This window comes from Phasianus colchicus, chromosome 11 (assembly GCF_987193195.1).
Source record: "Phasianus colchicus chromosome 11, bPhaCol1.hap1.1, whole genome shotgun sequence".
NCBI classification, from domain to species: Eukaryota; Metazoa; Chordata; class Aves; order Galliformes; family Phasianidae; genus Phasianus; species Phasianus colchicus.
The window spans coordinates 19,880,353-19,897,506 of NC_143446.1; the positions used below are offsets into that span (position 1 = coordinate 19,880,353).

Consider the following 17,154-nt stretch of genomic DNA (forward strand, 5'->3'; position numbering starts at 1 on the left):
GGGCTTTTTATCTCTTAAATTCCTGTGAGATATAATATATGGCAATTGAAACAGAGGGCTGCTCTGCTCTGTATGGCTGTAGGTGTGCATTGCGAGGTGTGGTTAGAAGTGTGAAATTTGATCTGCAAATAATGTAAGAAAATTTAATTAAATTTAGACTAATGTGATGAGTGCCCCAGCAGTAAGGGAAAGGGACATAGTCAGCATATTAATTTTTTCTTATCCACTCTTTGGTCTCTTGAATTCCAGCCTTTCTAGCATTCCTTTCTCATATGAAGTTTCCAGAGAAAGTCCAGGGATCAAGCTTTCTTGCTACGTAAGGGTTGTTTAAACATTTATCTGTTGATTTGGAAGCGTGACCTCATTTCTTGCTTCCTGAAGTAACAAAGAGTAGAAGATAAAAAATATTTTGATTCTGTGAGGTTATTGCTGTAAAGTAAAATTACTTGCCAGTAAGATTAGTCTGTTATTGATCAGCACAGTAACGTTGTGCAGCATGTCCCACACCACTGCAGCGCTGGATGGCAGCCCACTGAACCAGGACTGTGGCAGACAGACCTCAGGCAGACTTGACACTCCATCCTTCTCCTGCTCGCACCGTGAAAATACCTGTCAGTGCCTATGGATTCACATCAGTGCAAAGGCAGCCTCTGTAAGAGAGCAGAGATTCTTGACTCTCAAGTTCTTGTTGTTCTCGGATGCTCACTGGCTGCTCCTGCTCCTTTTTGTCTGGGACGTTCAGCATGTCAGTGTAAGCTTCTTGGGGTCTTTAAAACTTACAGGATGAGGAGAGAATCACAACATAATACTGGTGGTGGTTATTCTGCACTGTGCATTCAATTAAGGAAAGCACAAGTTTTTTTTTTTTTATTGCTTAACAATGGTGCTTAAGAAACGTTCTCTGGAAATTGTTACCTCAAAATCCTGAATAGTATGGTTTATCTATTTGCTGCCATTTTTGTGTATGTTTTCACTCGGTTTCACTTGTTTTATAAGTCACATTTTTAAGCCAGCATGTAACAAGTTCAGTGCTGGGAACGTGCACTATGCAGCCTTCCCTTCCTCTCTGTCCAGGAGCCGCTTGGCTGGGTCGTTCCATTCACTTCAGTTCAGAAAATAAGAGTGTGGTTCCCATAAGTCCTAATGCTGAGCTTTGGACTTTTTATTGTATGCAGTAAAAGCAGAAAACAAATCAGGTTTTCCTTTGTTCTTCCTTCCATGGAGGAAAGGAAGGACTTTTAAAAACATGGTCTGTCAAAGATACAGGCATACTATAGCCACTGTGGCCACTGTTGAAAGAAAAATGAAGATTTTAAAGGTTCATAATGTTTTTGGATGCAGTGGGAGAAATACGGGCTTTTACTGAAGGACTGATTTCAGCAGCAACCACTTTTCTTTCAGTTATACACATTAAGTAGTCTGAATATTGACAAGTATGTCATACACCTCTTGAATTCAGCGTCCAGTGAAGGGAATCACATCTCTGTTGGGTTGTTCATCAAAAAACCTCTACAGAAAACAGTCGGTGAAGAGCTTTGTGCTGTAAGAACTCGTGTATGACCATATTCAGTCACTCCTGTTGGAACTGAATGCAAATGGCCGTGTGCTGGAGGCTGGTGCTCAGATCAAGCACATCTGCTGCTGCTGAAGGGTTGGTGCTCCCAAACCTGTATGCCTGTACCTGTGACTTGGCCACACAGATTGCAGGTGAATGGGAAAGCTGAAAGGCACCCACTAAGCGGAGGCCAGGCTGCTGCAAATATTACTGAGATCACTCAGTGTTGTGGCAGCTTTCATCTGAGAGCTGATGTGGTCTGACGTTCCAGGAATCTGGCTTGGCAGTGGTTCCAAGCCTGTGAAGCAGAGCCTTGCTGCTGAGATAGACGGCAGTCCTGGTGCTTTGTCCTGCACATCCACCACACAGCAGCAGCACTCCCTCCTCCCTTGGCCCCTGGTGTCCATAGGAACTCTGTGCCAGGTTGGAGCAGGTGGGCTGCAGCTCAGTGCCCCACGCTCTGCTCTTAAAAGCCGGTAAAGAAAGACAGGGCTGAGTGCCAAGTCTTGACCCTGGTGCTTTTGGCACCTGAGAGCTCCCAACCCAGTGTGGTACAAAGCCAGGGGGCTCCTGCCCCATGCTGAGCCTTCCTCGTGGGGTCCCCAGGACACCTGGTCCACTTGTGCTGTGGCTGTGATGTGCAGCGTTCACCCAACATAGAATCATAGAATGGCTTGGGTTAGAAGAGACCTCAAGGATCATCAGGTTCCAACCTGCTGCCAGCTGCTAAACGTGAGGTAAGGCGCTGCTGGGCCGGAACCGGACTGCATCCTGAGAGCTTGCTCCTTACTTCTGTGCCTTTTACAACATTTTGTGCAGAGCTTCCTTAAAATGAACTGATTATCTGTGGGCAGTATATAGGGAGGTGTTTTTTGCAATGCTGAGATAGTGTTTTTATTGAACTATACTGCATTTTTAGTAGTCATTTGAGAGTGGGTTATTAAAGCACAGAATTGTGCGTTAAGAACGTTCCTCCAATGTGCAGGAGATGAGGATTACGAGAAAGTGAAGAAGAGACCAAAGACTCTTCAGTGTTTTGTTTCTATTTTTTATTTCCCTTCTCCAAAGGCTGGAAAGCTGTTCTGTTCAAATAGTTCTTGCTTTTGCTGAATGCATTTTTCCAGCCCCAGAGATCAGCGGTCAGTCTGCACGTCTGCAGCAATGCCTTTGTCTCACTGCAGTGAGACCGAGGGCTCAGAAACCTGGGTAGGACCTAACGGTGTCTGTTGGTATTTCAGTCATCCCAACTGCCATCTGCCCATCCTGTCTCCAGAGATGATTTGCATTTGAGACTTTTCAGAATGATGTGCTTATATGTGCTTTTAAGAAATGTGTGAGTCAGAGCTTTATTCAGCTTTTACCAAAACGCTGTGAAATATGGACGTGCACGGGGTAATGACAGTTTGCTAATGGAGCATCATGAAATTGTCTGTCTGTAAAATTAGACCACGTGAAGTTTGATTCTGTTGTGATCTCTGTAGGGACGGGGCCTGCAGTGCTGCAGAACTGAGGGCTGGGGCTGTGGGAGCAGTGTTGCTTATGATTTCAATTGAACTTGGAAAGCAGCATGCAGGATAGCATGTGCTAATTGGAGAACAGTCCCCTGGAAGAGGATTTGGGATGGCTGCTGAAGCATCCGAAGAAGAGACCTTCATCCTGCTTGAAATGTATAGGAGTAATAAGTAGATCTTTTCTGCTTTGGTTTGCATGAGATATAAGAGAAACTGGAGGTTAAACAAAATGATGTGGAAGCCCCACTGTCTTTTCCTCTAATCCTCTGTGTCTCCCGGCCTGATGTCCTGCTACCTTTTGTTTTGATACCAAAACAGTAGTTGATCTTTCCAGGGCTGTGCTCTGGTCCCACATCTTGCTTTTTGTCCTCTCTGACTCAAAGCCCATGAGTTCCTATCGTTTGGTTTTCATGTTCCATGTATCCCATGGCGTTTTTGCAAGCCTGATACTTGTTTTATGACAGATATTTTTTTGTTGTGAATGCTAGTCTTTTCTTTGGTGGAAAAATTAGAAAACAGGCTTCATTCCAAAAGAATACTTAAAAGATTTCTAATCCTCCCTCCCTTCCCACCCAGATTTGTCATTTTGTCATTGCTGTACTCTGGATTTCTCATTCTTTGAAGAACTGACAGGTCTTTACTTGCCCTTACAGATATATAGCAACCAAGAAAATGCCATTATCTGAGAGAAGGCTAAAATACTATGCTACCTCTCCAAGAAAAAAAATGAATTAGAAACATGGGAACACTCCAAATTGTAGTTAGAAAAGCTTCATCATTAGAGATCATTTTGTGCTTGCAATTTATAATGATTCACTATCCAGAGGTGGCATCATTATTACTAGGGGGGAAATATCCTGCATGAACAGCACAGCGCTAAGCAGTCTCCTAAATTACAGAGTGGAGCTCCAAGAGGCAGTTCAGACAAATAAAACCGTGTCATAGAGCACAGGATTCTTTAGTGTATGTGAAGGTTGCAGGAAATTGCTTTTTGCAAGGGAGCCAAGGCAGGCATTGTTTGTGAGCAGCGTTGCATTCAGGCACCAGGGGAGGCAAACAAGGTGCTGGGGATGAGAGGTGGGTGAGCTGGGCTGCCCACGCACCCGGCTGGGAGGTGAGCTGGTGCAGCCTCGCTGTGCCAAGCAGAGGATGGGTCTGTGCCTCAGTGTTGGCAGTGTTCCCTCTGGTTGTGCCTGAATACATCTTGATTTATAGGAAAGCAAAATATTTCATCAGCGCGTTCCTTAGTTGACGCACTGGAACAAGCTCTTTGTAAACGTGAACCCTGAGGCTGCTGCCCGTGTCCTGCTGGTTGCACCAGTGTTCTGCCTCCCACTGCTGAGCTGTTCACAGCAAGCTTGGACCCAGGGGGAGCTCCCTGGAGCCTCCTCCACAGCATGGAAGCCCCCTCAGGAGTTGGTTAAGGTGGTCTCCAGAGGTCCCTTCCTACCCCTGTGGTTCTGTGATGCTGGAGATGACTGTCTTGCTTCAATGCGAAGTTCAGCTTAGGGCATCGAATTTGGCAGTTTTGCGGGTTTATGAACCAGCTGCAAGGCTAAGATCCTTAGCGGGTGTTTTGTGTTGAGCAGAGCTCTAATTTGTATCATTGCTTGGCTGTGCATGGTGCTTTTAAACATGGTATTTTTGGCACTTTGTTTCTGTCTCTATCCACAGCCAGAGATTTCACCGCCTACAGTTGTTCCTAAAGAAACTGTGTTTGCTGAAGTGTTCTGACACTATTTCTGAGAACTTTGCCTTTTCTATTTTTATGCACAACACAGTGGAGTTGGTCTAAAGTCTGACTAAAGCAGAGTCTTAAAGGCAGAGGGAGGGCCGCATTATTTTTGGTTTCTCCCTGTACGAGATTACCCAAAACGTTTTGCATTGCAGTATTCATTATATTGATCAGCAGATGCACCCGAGACTTCTCTACAGGCCTTTCATTGCAACATAATTCTGGTGTCTGAATTTGGGACCCCACTTTTCTGTTTGATAATAGGCATTTCTTTCTGGAAATTGGTATGTGGTAAAAGTCTATGCATAAGTAATGTTATTTAGGTGGGAACCTGGTTCTTCAGACTCCAGCCCTGGGTTTTTTCATCTGGAAGATCTTCAGAACGGCTCAAATGTGCTTTTTGTCATACAGAGTTTAGGATACTGATAAATCTGGAGTCGCTTCCCTGCGAACACCTCGGCTGAGTCTGGTTCAGATGCTTTGGAGCATTGCAAAGCGAGCAAACGTGTGCTTGGGGAGCATGGGCAGCTGTTGTACCAACCAGAGAGCCTTCTGCATTTTCTGCCTAGCAATCAGAGCTTTTCTGAATCCTTGAAAGTGATGATTTTTTACCACTCGTAACTTAATACAGCGTTCCTAATCTTTGCATGCTGCTGGGTTTTGTCTGCCATAGTAAAGGACAATTTTGAGGTGATAAAACGCACGAGGAATGCCATGAAACACAGAGCTATGCTATGATGCGACAGAATTGAGCGTTAATGAATAACGTACTTCAAGTATTAGTCTTCTGTGTCACTTTGCTTTCTGTTTTTTGATCATGATGCAATCTAATGTGAAAAGATGAGACGACAAACAGCCAAAATTGAAGCTTTAAAAATGATTCCGTAGAATCTTCCCATACAGGAAGCTCCCAAGTGAAGGCTGTTGCATATCCACAAGGGTGGTTGTGGACAATTTCTGTGTTTCAATGTAGTTTTATTACTGGAGCACACTTTACTTTTCCAATTGAATTATGATGCTGTGGAGACTTAATTTAAATCCTGTCCGGTCTCCACACCAATGCAGCTGTAAACTTGTTTTACTGGCACATGTGTGAACACCGTAACTCTTGGTACCCACATTATTTGCCTTTCCTATTAAAGAAAGAAAGCCTAATACTGAGCCTCATTAGAACTTCAATTTTGGATGTTGGGACCCAACTGCTATTTCTGGCTCTCCCAATACCCTGGAATTTTTGGCTTAAAGGACAGCCAGGTCAATGCTCAGAGTTCAGCCATGTAGTCAGGATTTACTCTTCTAGCTTTGTTTATTGTGAGTTTACATGTTTGGAAATGGCACTGGGAATTTTCCTAGGTTCGATTGCTGCAGTTCTTCCTGTTTCCTGCAGGAGGCTGATAACACAGGAGTGGGTAATAACCTTTATCATTCCAGTTCCTCCAGGACCTAATTCTGCTTTTTCAGGAACTATCCTCAGTTGTGAAGTATGAAGGTCTGTTTGTGGGGATGGTACTGGCTGGGCTGTTCAAGCACTGCTCAGGGACAAAAGTCAGTCTTTGGTATTATTGCCTTTGGTTTCCTTTTCTTCTATAAAATAGATGAGGTTTAGAAGTAAAATTCATTTGAGCTAATAAATTGTATATGTGGGATATATAATTATATACCAAAACCCAGCAGTGACAGCAACAAAGGAAAAAAAACACAATATGTCTTTGATATGTATTTTCCTTCTTCCACAATTAATTCCTCTCCTCTGGGCCGTCCCAAGCTCACACAAACTCTCTGCTGTTTCCCTAGTGAAGCACAGGCTTTGCTGCTCCTGGGGCTGCCCATGGTGTGGGTGTGCTGGTGATGGACCACCGGGGGGGGTCAGCCCTCCTTTGTGTTGTTCAGGGTTGAAAACCTGTTTGTAAGCTATAGGACAGCTGAGCATTTCCATGGACACCAACGTTCCTAAGGAAGTCGCGTGAGCCCAACAGCATCCCCTCCCATAAACATCCAGGGAGAGATTCTGGCAGCTGCTCATGCTGAAGTAACACATCAATTGAATTGAGAATTCCTTTTATTAATTAGAAATGGCCACTCTAACTTTCTAAAGCAGCGTTGAAAGTGTGTTCCCCAAAAAGGGAATCTCTGCAGAGAAATCATCTGAAAAAGTGTTAAATTGTCTCCTGTGCTACCTGGTAATCCAATTAAGGGGTGATAAGAAAAATAGCTCTTGGAAAATTTCAGGGAAGCAGAATAATGTACTTAGTGTTGTACCAGAATCAAAATACCACTTAATCACAGGTATCCATGGATACTGGAGCAACACTTCGATTACCAGATACATCCATTACCCTTAAATACCAGAGCTGGGTGTTTAATGCCCCGAACAATTTGATGCACGACTGCGTGAACTTGCACAGAGAAGTCTCCTGAGGTTTTCCTCTCACATCACCCATCAGTGGGTGAACCACGGCAGCCCTGATATTTTTTACGGCTCCTTCTCCCAAGCCCCTGTGTGCTTCACAGCTCTTACACAACAGATCATTTCCAGCCTATTTCTGTTAACCTGCTCATCCTGTTCTACTCCCGAGACCCAAACTTGTGATCACCATTGCAGATCTTTCCTTCACTTTCCTTCAAGGCTTTGTTCCTAATTGGTAACAATTGTCTGCAGAAATGAAAGAAGACTTCAGGTGCCAATCCAGCACCTCCCTGAGTTTTGGGATGTTCTGAGAGGATGGTTCCCTTCCTTCCTTTTGTGTTAATTCAACATTAGTGGTTGATGTGAGATGAAGTGTTGGGCCCTCAGCAGGCTGGCTGTGCTGTGTGTTTGGTTTGTTTGCCAAAAAAAAAACACCAAAAGAACAAGAAATCAGGAGGCACTGTTAATTTTGGTTGAAATGTTAGCATTTCTGTTTTCTCAGTGCTGCCAGTGGCTTGCAGAAGGGGGAATTTTAATGCTTGGAATAGTTTGAAACCATTGGGTCAGTCTGCCAATGTGGCACAAACCCCTGGGAAAACTAGAAGCTAGGAAACAAAATAATTTTCAAGTCGTTATTGGAGGAAGTGGTTGGCCTTGTTGTCTCCTCCCTTCTGTGGATTACTGCGCGTTTTTGAGGCTTACTTGCTGGACAAAGGCACATCTGGAAGGGCTGAACCTGCTGGGTCTGCTCCTGGTGCTCTGTTCCCAGATTCGTGTTATTAGGAAACATTTGCTGGCAGCAAGGAAGGGTGGAAGAGATGCCAATGTTGGACTTCTATACATAGCCCCAAGGAGAAAAGACATTGTTCCAAGAGCAGAGTGGTAGAGAGCTGGCTGCCACGGTCCCTGCTGTGGCTGCTCTTTGTCTGCTTTTTCCTGTGAATTCCTCAAATTCCATCTTTCAAGGAATTAAACATTCTTCCATTTTCCTCTAGCACTCTCATTTTCCCAAAAGTAGTACTCCCATTTCAGCAGTACGGAGGAAATCTTAAGGATTTGGTTATAAAAACTTCAAATCCATCAGTTTCAGGAACTTGGACATTTGTGGAGAAAAGATCATTTTTCTTCCCTGGTTCAATTATGCTGCTTTTACATTTTTCCATTGTGAATGGATAAATGGAGGCACCAGCTGCATGGGCTGTATGTGCTGTGTGCTGGGGGAGCAAGACAGGCAAGCATGTTGTCTGCTGAGCACTGTTTCATCTAAGGTTTAGTTCAGATCTTCATGCCTCTCTAGCACCCTTTATCTTAGAGGTGGAGCCTGCGTTGGGATGCAGAATCCCAGTCCCTGCAGCACTGCACACCAGCAGCTGGTGGTGCAGCACAGGGCAGGCTGGGGCACTTGGAGCCTCGTGGCTTCCAGCAGCTGCCACAGCACTCTGTAGCTGGTAACACCGTATGCCTGCTCACCAGTCCTGCAGGAGTCGTATTTTGATGTAGAAATCCTTAATTTGCAACTTCCACACTTCTACTGCTTAATTCCCTCAGAGGTTTTACTTCAGGAGCACTGTGAATTAACAGCTGAAAAAACTATGCACATGTGTTACCTGTTGTAATAGGAAGCTCCTTGAGCATCCTTTGCTGCCGAAGAGAGAGAGAAGTGGCACATGTCCCTGCCTGCCACGAGGGCCCCACAGAGGTCAGGGCAGCCTGCAGCCAGCTCAGAGCCTCTGCAGGCAGGAGCTGTGTGAGCTGGCACAGCCTGCAGAGTTAGGGCTGATCGCACACTTGGGACAAGCTTGGAGTTGGGTGTCAGAGCTGCCCAGCATAGGTTTGAGCAAAGCAAATAAAGACAATAATACATCTTGACCCAACTTGGAGCACATATTAGTTAATCTGGAATTACGTCTCTTTCCTGGAAGAGATGCAGGCAATTTAAAATCAGGATATCTATCAACATGTTTGTCTTGTTTCACCCAAGCCTTGTTCCTCTTCCCTCTCACTTTCTGCCTTTTATATTTGCCCATAACAGGCCTTGTGTTGCTTTAGCCCTGTTTGCTGCTGATGTTGCTCTGTAGGTGCCTGGTTAAGGCTGTCTCCTGGTTCTAGTGCAGTTCTCCCCTTCGGGTTCCCATGGCAGCTGAGCTTGTTAAACAGTGCTACTATGCTGTAAAACAGTGTGTTTGGGGTTTGATCACTGACTTGAGCTCAAGGAGTGAAGGTTTAGGTTGGATGCCAGGGGAAGGTTCTTCACAGAGAGAGTGGTGAGGTGCTGGGACAATGGCACGAGGCTGCGGATGCTCCGTCCCTGGAGGTGTTCAAGGCCAGGTTAGATGGGGCCCTGGCCCCAGTGTCAGATTTGGAGGTTGGTGGCAGTGGGGTTGGAACTTGGGGTCCCTTTCAACCCAAGCCATTCTATGATCCTGTGATGATTCTGTGACATTTGCCATTTATCCATCATTACTGCTGACCTGTGGCAGGCAGCAGGGAAACCAGGAGCTGTCTTTCCCCAGGAAGCATAAACTCTGTGGCATAAAAAAGACCCCAAACCACCCCTCCCAGTTTCCACATTTTCTCCACCCTAGTTCCACACGCACAAGAATTACATACTTTGTATGTTGTGTTAGAGGCTTTTGTTCCTCACTATTGAGAGTCTGACCACAGCTGTCCCTGTCCAGAAATGCTCAGTTCAGCTGTAATCATTATCGACCATAATCAGATTTTTGGCTCCTCTATCCAGGCAGCAGAGATTGCATGACCCACACAAGAGGTGTAATTATTGTCAGGAGGGGTTGCTGAGCCAGCAGCCTTGCCAACGTTTCAACCCTTCATTTCATGCACCTAAATCATGTAGGTGTCAATTACTTAATATTAGATACTGCGTTTTTATAATAGTTTTATAACCAGAATGTATCACCTGGATATAGGTTTTGGTTTTTACTTTATCCCTCAAATGCAAGGATTCTATAACGAAAGCACAGAACACTGCTCCTCTCTGATGGGTTCTGCTGTGGTTTCAGCTCTCTGCCCCACTGCTGCTGCTCCTGTATCACTGCTGCCCTGTGTGCAGTGCCATATCTGGGCAAAAGCAACTGCAGGCATTCTTCCATCCTGGCTTTAGAAGTTCCTGTTGGTACGATATTTGAGATCAGCAGATGAGGGGAACCTTGTTCCACATCTCTCTGCAAGTGCCTCTTGTTGGGAGCTGTGTCTGATCCTGCTGAGGGCTTTCTCTGAATGAAAGTAATGGAGAGCTGGGAGGGATCACCAGGGATCTGCACAGCACTTCAGAAGTGTCGGAGTAGCAGACCCACCCAGCATGCCAAACCCTTGGTCTCAGTGCTGCCAAAGTCTTCCTCTCCTGCTCTGCTGTGTCAAAGTGGGCAGAGGCCTCTGGGAGGGACACCATCATGGGAGCACAGTTGTTTTTGTGTGATAAATCTTGGCCCTTTGTAGCAGCTTGTGATTTTGTGCTTGTTTTCCTATGTGGGCACTCCTCCTCTTGCATGCTGTCCTATAGAACACCCTCTCTATTTCTTCGTTTGACTGTTCTTTCAAATCTGCAACTTAAAGCACACCAGTAAATAGCTCCTTTATCCTGCTGGTTTTTAATTAATTCATCCCTACTTCAGGTTCTTACTGTGCACCTCTAAAACTATTAATTAACACACTGTGCAGTATACTGAGAAAGTTGTTATCTAAGATGCCAGAAAAGATGAAAGTTTATTGCTGAGAAACAAAATAATAAAGGCAAAAGTGTGACTTCATCTGCCTCGATCGACAAGCGCAATGTCAGGGGAGATGTGATTTTTATTTTTTAATTGTTTTTTTTCCCAACCGAGCATAATAACTGTAATGTGTGAAATGTGTTAAAAAGGAGTGTTCCTTTTGTATGGATGTATTTATTGCTGTTACTGATTGATACTCATTTTTTTCACTACTACCTGTGTGTTTACGAGATGTCCAGCTCCACAGATGTGCTGTATCTCAAGGCAGCTCCATCCCATTTGGTGATGGACGTTTCAATGAGTACAGATTTTCATGACCAATCTTCCCTTTGCCAACATTTTGACTCTTCTGTTGTTCCTGTTTCGAATAAGCTGCTTCAGTGGAAGCTTTTTCTCCCAATATCTTTCAACTCAAAATCAAAAAGGATCCCTGCTCTTCACCAAGATAAAGTGTAATTCCTTGTCAACATCGTTTACATTTCAGCCTGTTGTGTTTATTTTTCTGAGTCAGTCTAAGCTTTTTCATGGTTTGTGCTGGGTTTTGTTGTTTTCATACCCAATTGTCTGGTTTGTTTGTTTATTACTCCATGATGGTGTTTGCACCCCCCTGTTCAATGCACAGCCCTGCTCTGGCGTGCATTGTGTGTATGGTCTATGAATGAAGCTGTGTCCCACCTTGACAGCAACAAACTGTACTCACACCTCGGGATGCCAGGAGGGAGGCTTAAGTGCTCTGCAAGGACGTTTGGATCAGGGTGTTTTCCATCCAGGCTGCCCCTCCAGTCTACGTGCATCTCCCACTCCCTTTCCCACGCTCCCTGCTGACTGAGCCCTTCTCTTCTTTCTTCCACAGGTGGGCTCTGCATCGCTCAGTCCCTGAAAATCCCCCAGGATCGCAAGGACAAGACCATCGACTTCGATAAAATCATCAAGCAGCTCTTAGAAACTCCCAATGCCAGGGCCATCGTTATTTTTGCCAACGACGAGGACATAAAGTAAGGATGGCTGAGGGGACTAATTCATTTGTGCTTGGTAGCCGTGCAGAAAAAAGAAAGCAAGTAAGAACACAGATAACAAAGAGGGAATGCCTGTTGGTAGGAGCTGTGTGGGGCTGTGGGTTTGCCATTTGCAGGGTCACACTGGGCTCCTGCTGCTGCCTGACTCTTTTGGCACCTTGGATCGTGCTGTGGGGAGGAGGGAGCGATGGGCTGCAAGGGGTGAATCATAGAATGGCTTGGGTTGGAAGGGACTTAAGGATCACGAAGCTCCAATCCCCCGCCACAGGCAGGGCAGCCAACCTCCACATTTAATACCAGCCCAGGCTGCCCAGGGCTCCATCCAGCCCTGGATGAAGGTCTGAAGGTTTTTTCTATTGTAGAATTACTCACGGCAGACCTGACCTTACCTCAGAGACATTAAGAAAATGCTCCTCTCTCCAAGCTCGTACTACAATGAGTAATTCCTTAATTCAGAGTGTATTTTATGACAGGTTATGGTTACTGATAATAAAGTGGCTTGAATGCTCATATCAATTCAGATACCACTTGCCATTAAAATTATTTGCAGAATGTTTTAAAAGCATGGCTTATTTCTAACTTAAGAATTTTAAATTATCCTGACGTTTTGATGGCGTTGGGAGGTGCTGAGAGGCTCAGTTCTCCAAAGTGAGACACAAGAAGTTGGGATAAAGTTTCAGTGAAGACAGTGGGATTTTGTTCTTAGGATAGTGGGTGAATTAAAAGGAAGGTTCAATCTTTGCTGCTCAGATCATGGCACGATGTGCTGCGAAATTTCTGGGTTCTGTTGGTTACAGAAATAAACTCATTCTGCAATCGCCACGCACCATTTTTTACCAAACTTACCAAATACCAATGTTGAAATGAAACTAACTCGTGAACAAACTGTCCTCTTCCACAGGCAAATCCTGGCAGCTGCCAAGAGGGCTGACCAAGTGGGGCACTTCCTATGGGTGGGCTCAGACACGTGGGGCTCCAAGGTCAGCCCACTGCTGCAGCAGGAGGACGTGGCTGAGGGGGCCATCACCATCCTGCCCAAGCGAGCGACCATTGAGGGTAAGAGCTCTGCCCACCTTCTCTCATATCTTCTTGCCTTGCTCCTTGTTTCCTGAAAACAAGTGGCACAAAATGGATTGCCTGTATTTGTGTCTTGTTTCTTTGGATGGCTGTATCTGGATGTGGTTGTATTGGAAGGGTATAAAATACACTGAGCTGGTCTTTATCCCCTGGAATTTTCCTGAATGTCTGTGTTCCTCATCTGAGAACTGTATGCTATATCTGCAGCTGAAAAGCTACCAGCAGTTATCTGTGTCACCTTCAAGGCAGTAAACCAGAATGATCTTAATGTGTCATGTATGCATGTAGGAAGAGAAAATGCGCTGCAGTTACATACCCTCAGAAACAGCAGATAAACTCCATACTGAGGAAGTAAAAATTCAGGTTCATGCCAGCAGTTTCCCTTTATTTAGCTTAACTTGTGTTTTATTCAGATCGTATGCTATATGTATTTACATTTTTTGTGTACTCTACCAATATATGTATTCATAGATGTGCGTGCATCTATATAAAGATTATGAGGAACTTCTATTACAGAATTCCTCCTTTCTCAGCATTTCTCCCTGAAGTCTGTGTCTGATCCATCCTTAATTTGCTGTCCCCTCTGTGGAGATGCTTAACTATCCGATCATTTTCCTCTGGGCAAACCAAGCATGCTGATTAGAGTCCATGTTCTCCTTGACATGAAAAAGAAAGTTCTTCATAGACACAGAGTAAAGAGAACGAACTCCTCTGTTGTGCACGGCACGAGAGTCCCTGCAATGTGTTGTGCACACAAAAATGAGCTTCACTCACAGGGAAAGCAAACGTTTGCATTCATTTTTACTGTGTATATGCTACCACCTCGTTAGTTATTCTTCTCAGGTCCCTAATATTAAATTTTTGAACCCTAGAGGCATTTTTACATGTTATTTCTCCATAAATACGTAAAGTTGGTAGAGAATGAAGTGGTTTGTTTCTGAAAAACACAGCATTTTAATAATCTTTCCCTACTGTTTGTATTCATCCCTGAGGGTTTCTGACAGAAAGTCTCGAAGTCTGCCAACAGCACACAGAAAGGAAAACTTTCCAAATGTGTTTGTTTTAAAATATTTTCCTTCTGCGTTACACATTAAACACTTTGGACGTAATGGAGTTTTCTGTTGGAAATAATGAGTTACAGTGACAGACTGAAGGGATGCAGGTACAGAAAGTTGGTTAAGTAACAGTTACAAATATCAGCACCTGTAGTGCCTTGCATGATGCATGAGCATTGAGCCTGTACACAGCTTATACCCCAGCTAAATTGGGCTTTTGGCTAGAAGCTGGCTCGTTGCATTCTGCACTTGCACTCGCACAGACTGCACCATTACTGTTTGTGAGGTTTGTGAGGCTTGAATTATATTTTGCCTATATATATAATTGCATTCATTCTTCCACAGTTTCTGCCATGCAGACAGGTACATATTTTGAGTGTTGTTTTCCAGAAAGGGGAAAGCCATCAGCCAAAGGTTGGTGCCATGCTGGGTGTGAAGGGAGAGGCAGAGCACAATGTCCTAGAGCTGCAGTTCCAATGTCAATAGCAAATGATTCCTGCACGCTCTGTGACCACTAGAAAGGTTCGGGCTGGTTCTTACCTTTCTCAGTTTCGTTCATCCATCCCTAATTACCATCTGTATTTGCCATCTGCTTAGCCCTGTTAGGGGGAAGAGTAAAGGGATGGTTATGAGCGCAGAGCGCGTTTCCCTTCTCCTGTGCAGCCATTCTCATACTGTCCTCCAACATAACCCTGCCTTGCTGAGTGCTCCTCTTGTGTGCGAAGCAGTTTTCCAGAATTCGATGTTTCTCCTTTCAAACCAATTCCATTTCTGTTTCATTCCCCGTGAGAAGCATCCACTGAAGTCAGTTACTGACAGAAGCAAGGATTCCTCAGGTGTTAGCGTTTCTTTGTTCAGTGAGGCTGCTACCCGTATGGATTATCTTTGCTTGCATTCAGGCTGCTGTATGTTGTTTTGTTTTTCTTTCTGTAGTAATTTCATTTGGCATTGAATCCAAGAGAACTGGAAACAGACATTTTAACGTTGTTCTTTTATCATCCAGCAATGAACATCTGCTACTAGAATTTAGTAATGTATTTCTGGGGGAGAATACATAAAATAAATGAAATAAGAAGCCCTGACTTTCCCTATAAATTGATGGAAACAAACTAAATTAGCAGAACGGAACTCAATTTGCCCTAAAGGAGGATATCTTGAGCAGTGCCCAGCCTGGCAGGCTCCTTTCCCTGCAGTGCTGCTGCCGGCGGTGCGGCTCGAGGGCTGCAGGCACCACAAGGCACCAGCTGCCTTCTGCTGGGCTCAGTGAGTGCTTCTCTGGTTGGGATGAGGAAGGGGGTTGTCCTGGTTTTACTTAAGAGCATTTGCCTTCTGTTTCTTACGATTGATCGTTGTGTTAAAGATGATTTGTAGTATGTTAGAAAAGGATTCCCAGCCAAGTTCATTGGAAGCAAACAGCTTCCCCCGTCTAGAAAATATCATATTGATATTAAATAAGTGATGCTGCCAACCTCTTCTCACACTTTAGGAAAAAATGTAAGTCTTATAGGCCAGGAAAAGTTAAATTGCATTGAAAATTAATGTGCCATCGTATTAAAGCATACATGGGAGCTTTGGATTATCAGATTTTTGACATTTCAAGAGCTGTTGGTCACAAAAGTCGTAAGCTGAAATGGTCAGTTTACAGAAAAATACATTTTTTTACTACCACTCCTCCAGCCATGGTTCTTGGATGCAGAACACAGACGTGAAGCACGTAGTGTCAGGCCCCAGATGTGTGGTTATTTGTCTAGATGCTTGATGTCACCCTTGGGACAGCTTTTTCTTTGCCATAGCCCCATGGGGTGATTTAGGAAATCATTACATGAACTGAATTTGTTCCTCTTAAGTCAGTCTTAATATAGCCCGATTGTGTTTGATGTAATTATGCTGAAGGGATAAAGTTGCGTCTTATTTGCATAATTGCAGTAGACAGTGAGCCAGAGGAAGTGCAAACTTAAATAGTAATCACTGCACAGAAACTTGTGTGTTTGAAACAAGCTCCACGGCCAACTTCAACAGAGCTTCAACTTCAAGGCAAACAAGCAGAGCGTGCTTCTGGAACAGCCACTGCAACAGAGCAGTGCGTTGCAGTTACTGGTACTCTGAACTGTTCCCACGAAAAAGGCTTTAATGGTGCGTCCTCTTGCTCGTGGGCTGTTAAAGCATCAGCCCAGAAGCTGTGAGCACACTGCACGTAGCAGGGCTTGTGTTGGTGAGTTCCAGTTGTGCCTTGCTCTGAATGCAGCCCTGTGCCATGGCTGTGCAAAGGCACGGCGTAACCACAGAGCAAATAGCAGTGTTGGGATGTGAGGGAAAAAAACAGTTTAAATGAAAGACAAAGGATGTTTTTTTCATAATTAAAATTTGAACGGGCACGCGTTCTTATAATCATTATTATTACGTTCATTTTACGATAATGTAGAAATGATGAACATCTGTGGCTCTGCGTGCGCGTGACGTTCACAAAAACAAAAGCACAACAACAAAAAAATCTGCAGAACGTCTGTCTTCTCCAAAATGCATCTGGGGAGGTGTTACCTTCTGCTGCTGTGCTCCTCAGAAAGCCTCTTCTTCATCCTTCCACTCCGTGTGAGCTGTGCGTGCGGGGAGGTTCCCATGTCAGCACAGAGGATGCGGTGCTGCTGGTGCTGGGGAGGAGCGGTGCTGTGAGGAGGAGCAGCTGGGGGCTGCGGAGGAAGAGTTTGGGCCGTTTTGAAGCAGTGATGCCATCAGGATAATGGATAAATGGGAGACGTTGAGGCGAGTATAACAAGCTCCCAAAAGTTCGATCGCTGCAGGGAAAATGGAAGCACAGCGGAAAATGAGAAGAAAGGCTGAGATTTCAAAACAGAAGTGTTTTGTGCTTGCAGTTCCGCTGAGCTGTTTGCCTTCAGACCAGCAAATTGCCGGGTTGGTTTTCCTTTCTTTAGGCAGGGATGGTCTAAGAGAGCGTTGTTCGTTTGTCCTATTTTTCATTCCCCAGAAGCATTGTAGGCTACTCAGAGCAGCCATAAACAAACAGTGCTGATGCTCCCTGCCCCCCCCCCCCCATGGTTCACCCCATTTCCAG

General features: G+C 44.7%; 1 protein-coding gene across 2 annotated transcripts in view; it reads left to right on the forward strand.

The window, feature by feature from the left end:
• Positions 1 to 17,154, forward strand: part of GRM7 (glutamate metabotropic receptor 7) — a 221,306-nt gene that overhangs the window by 101,723 nt on the left and 102,429 nt on the right. For both annotated transcript variants that reach the window (XM_090148492.1, XM_031605444.2), the window contains exons 3-4: positions 11,790 to 11,931; positions 12,854 to 13,008. In XM_090148492.1, coding sequence (XP_090004618.1) covers positions 11,790 to 11,931; positions 12,854 to 13,008 — 297 coding nt within the window. The remainder of the gene's footprint in view (positions 1 to 11,789; positions 11,932 to 12,853; positions 13,009 to 17,154) is intronic.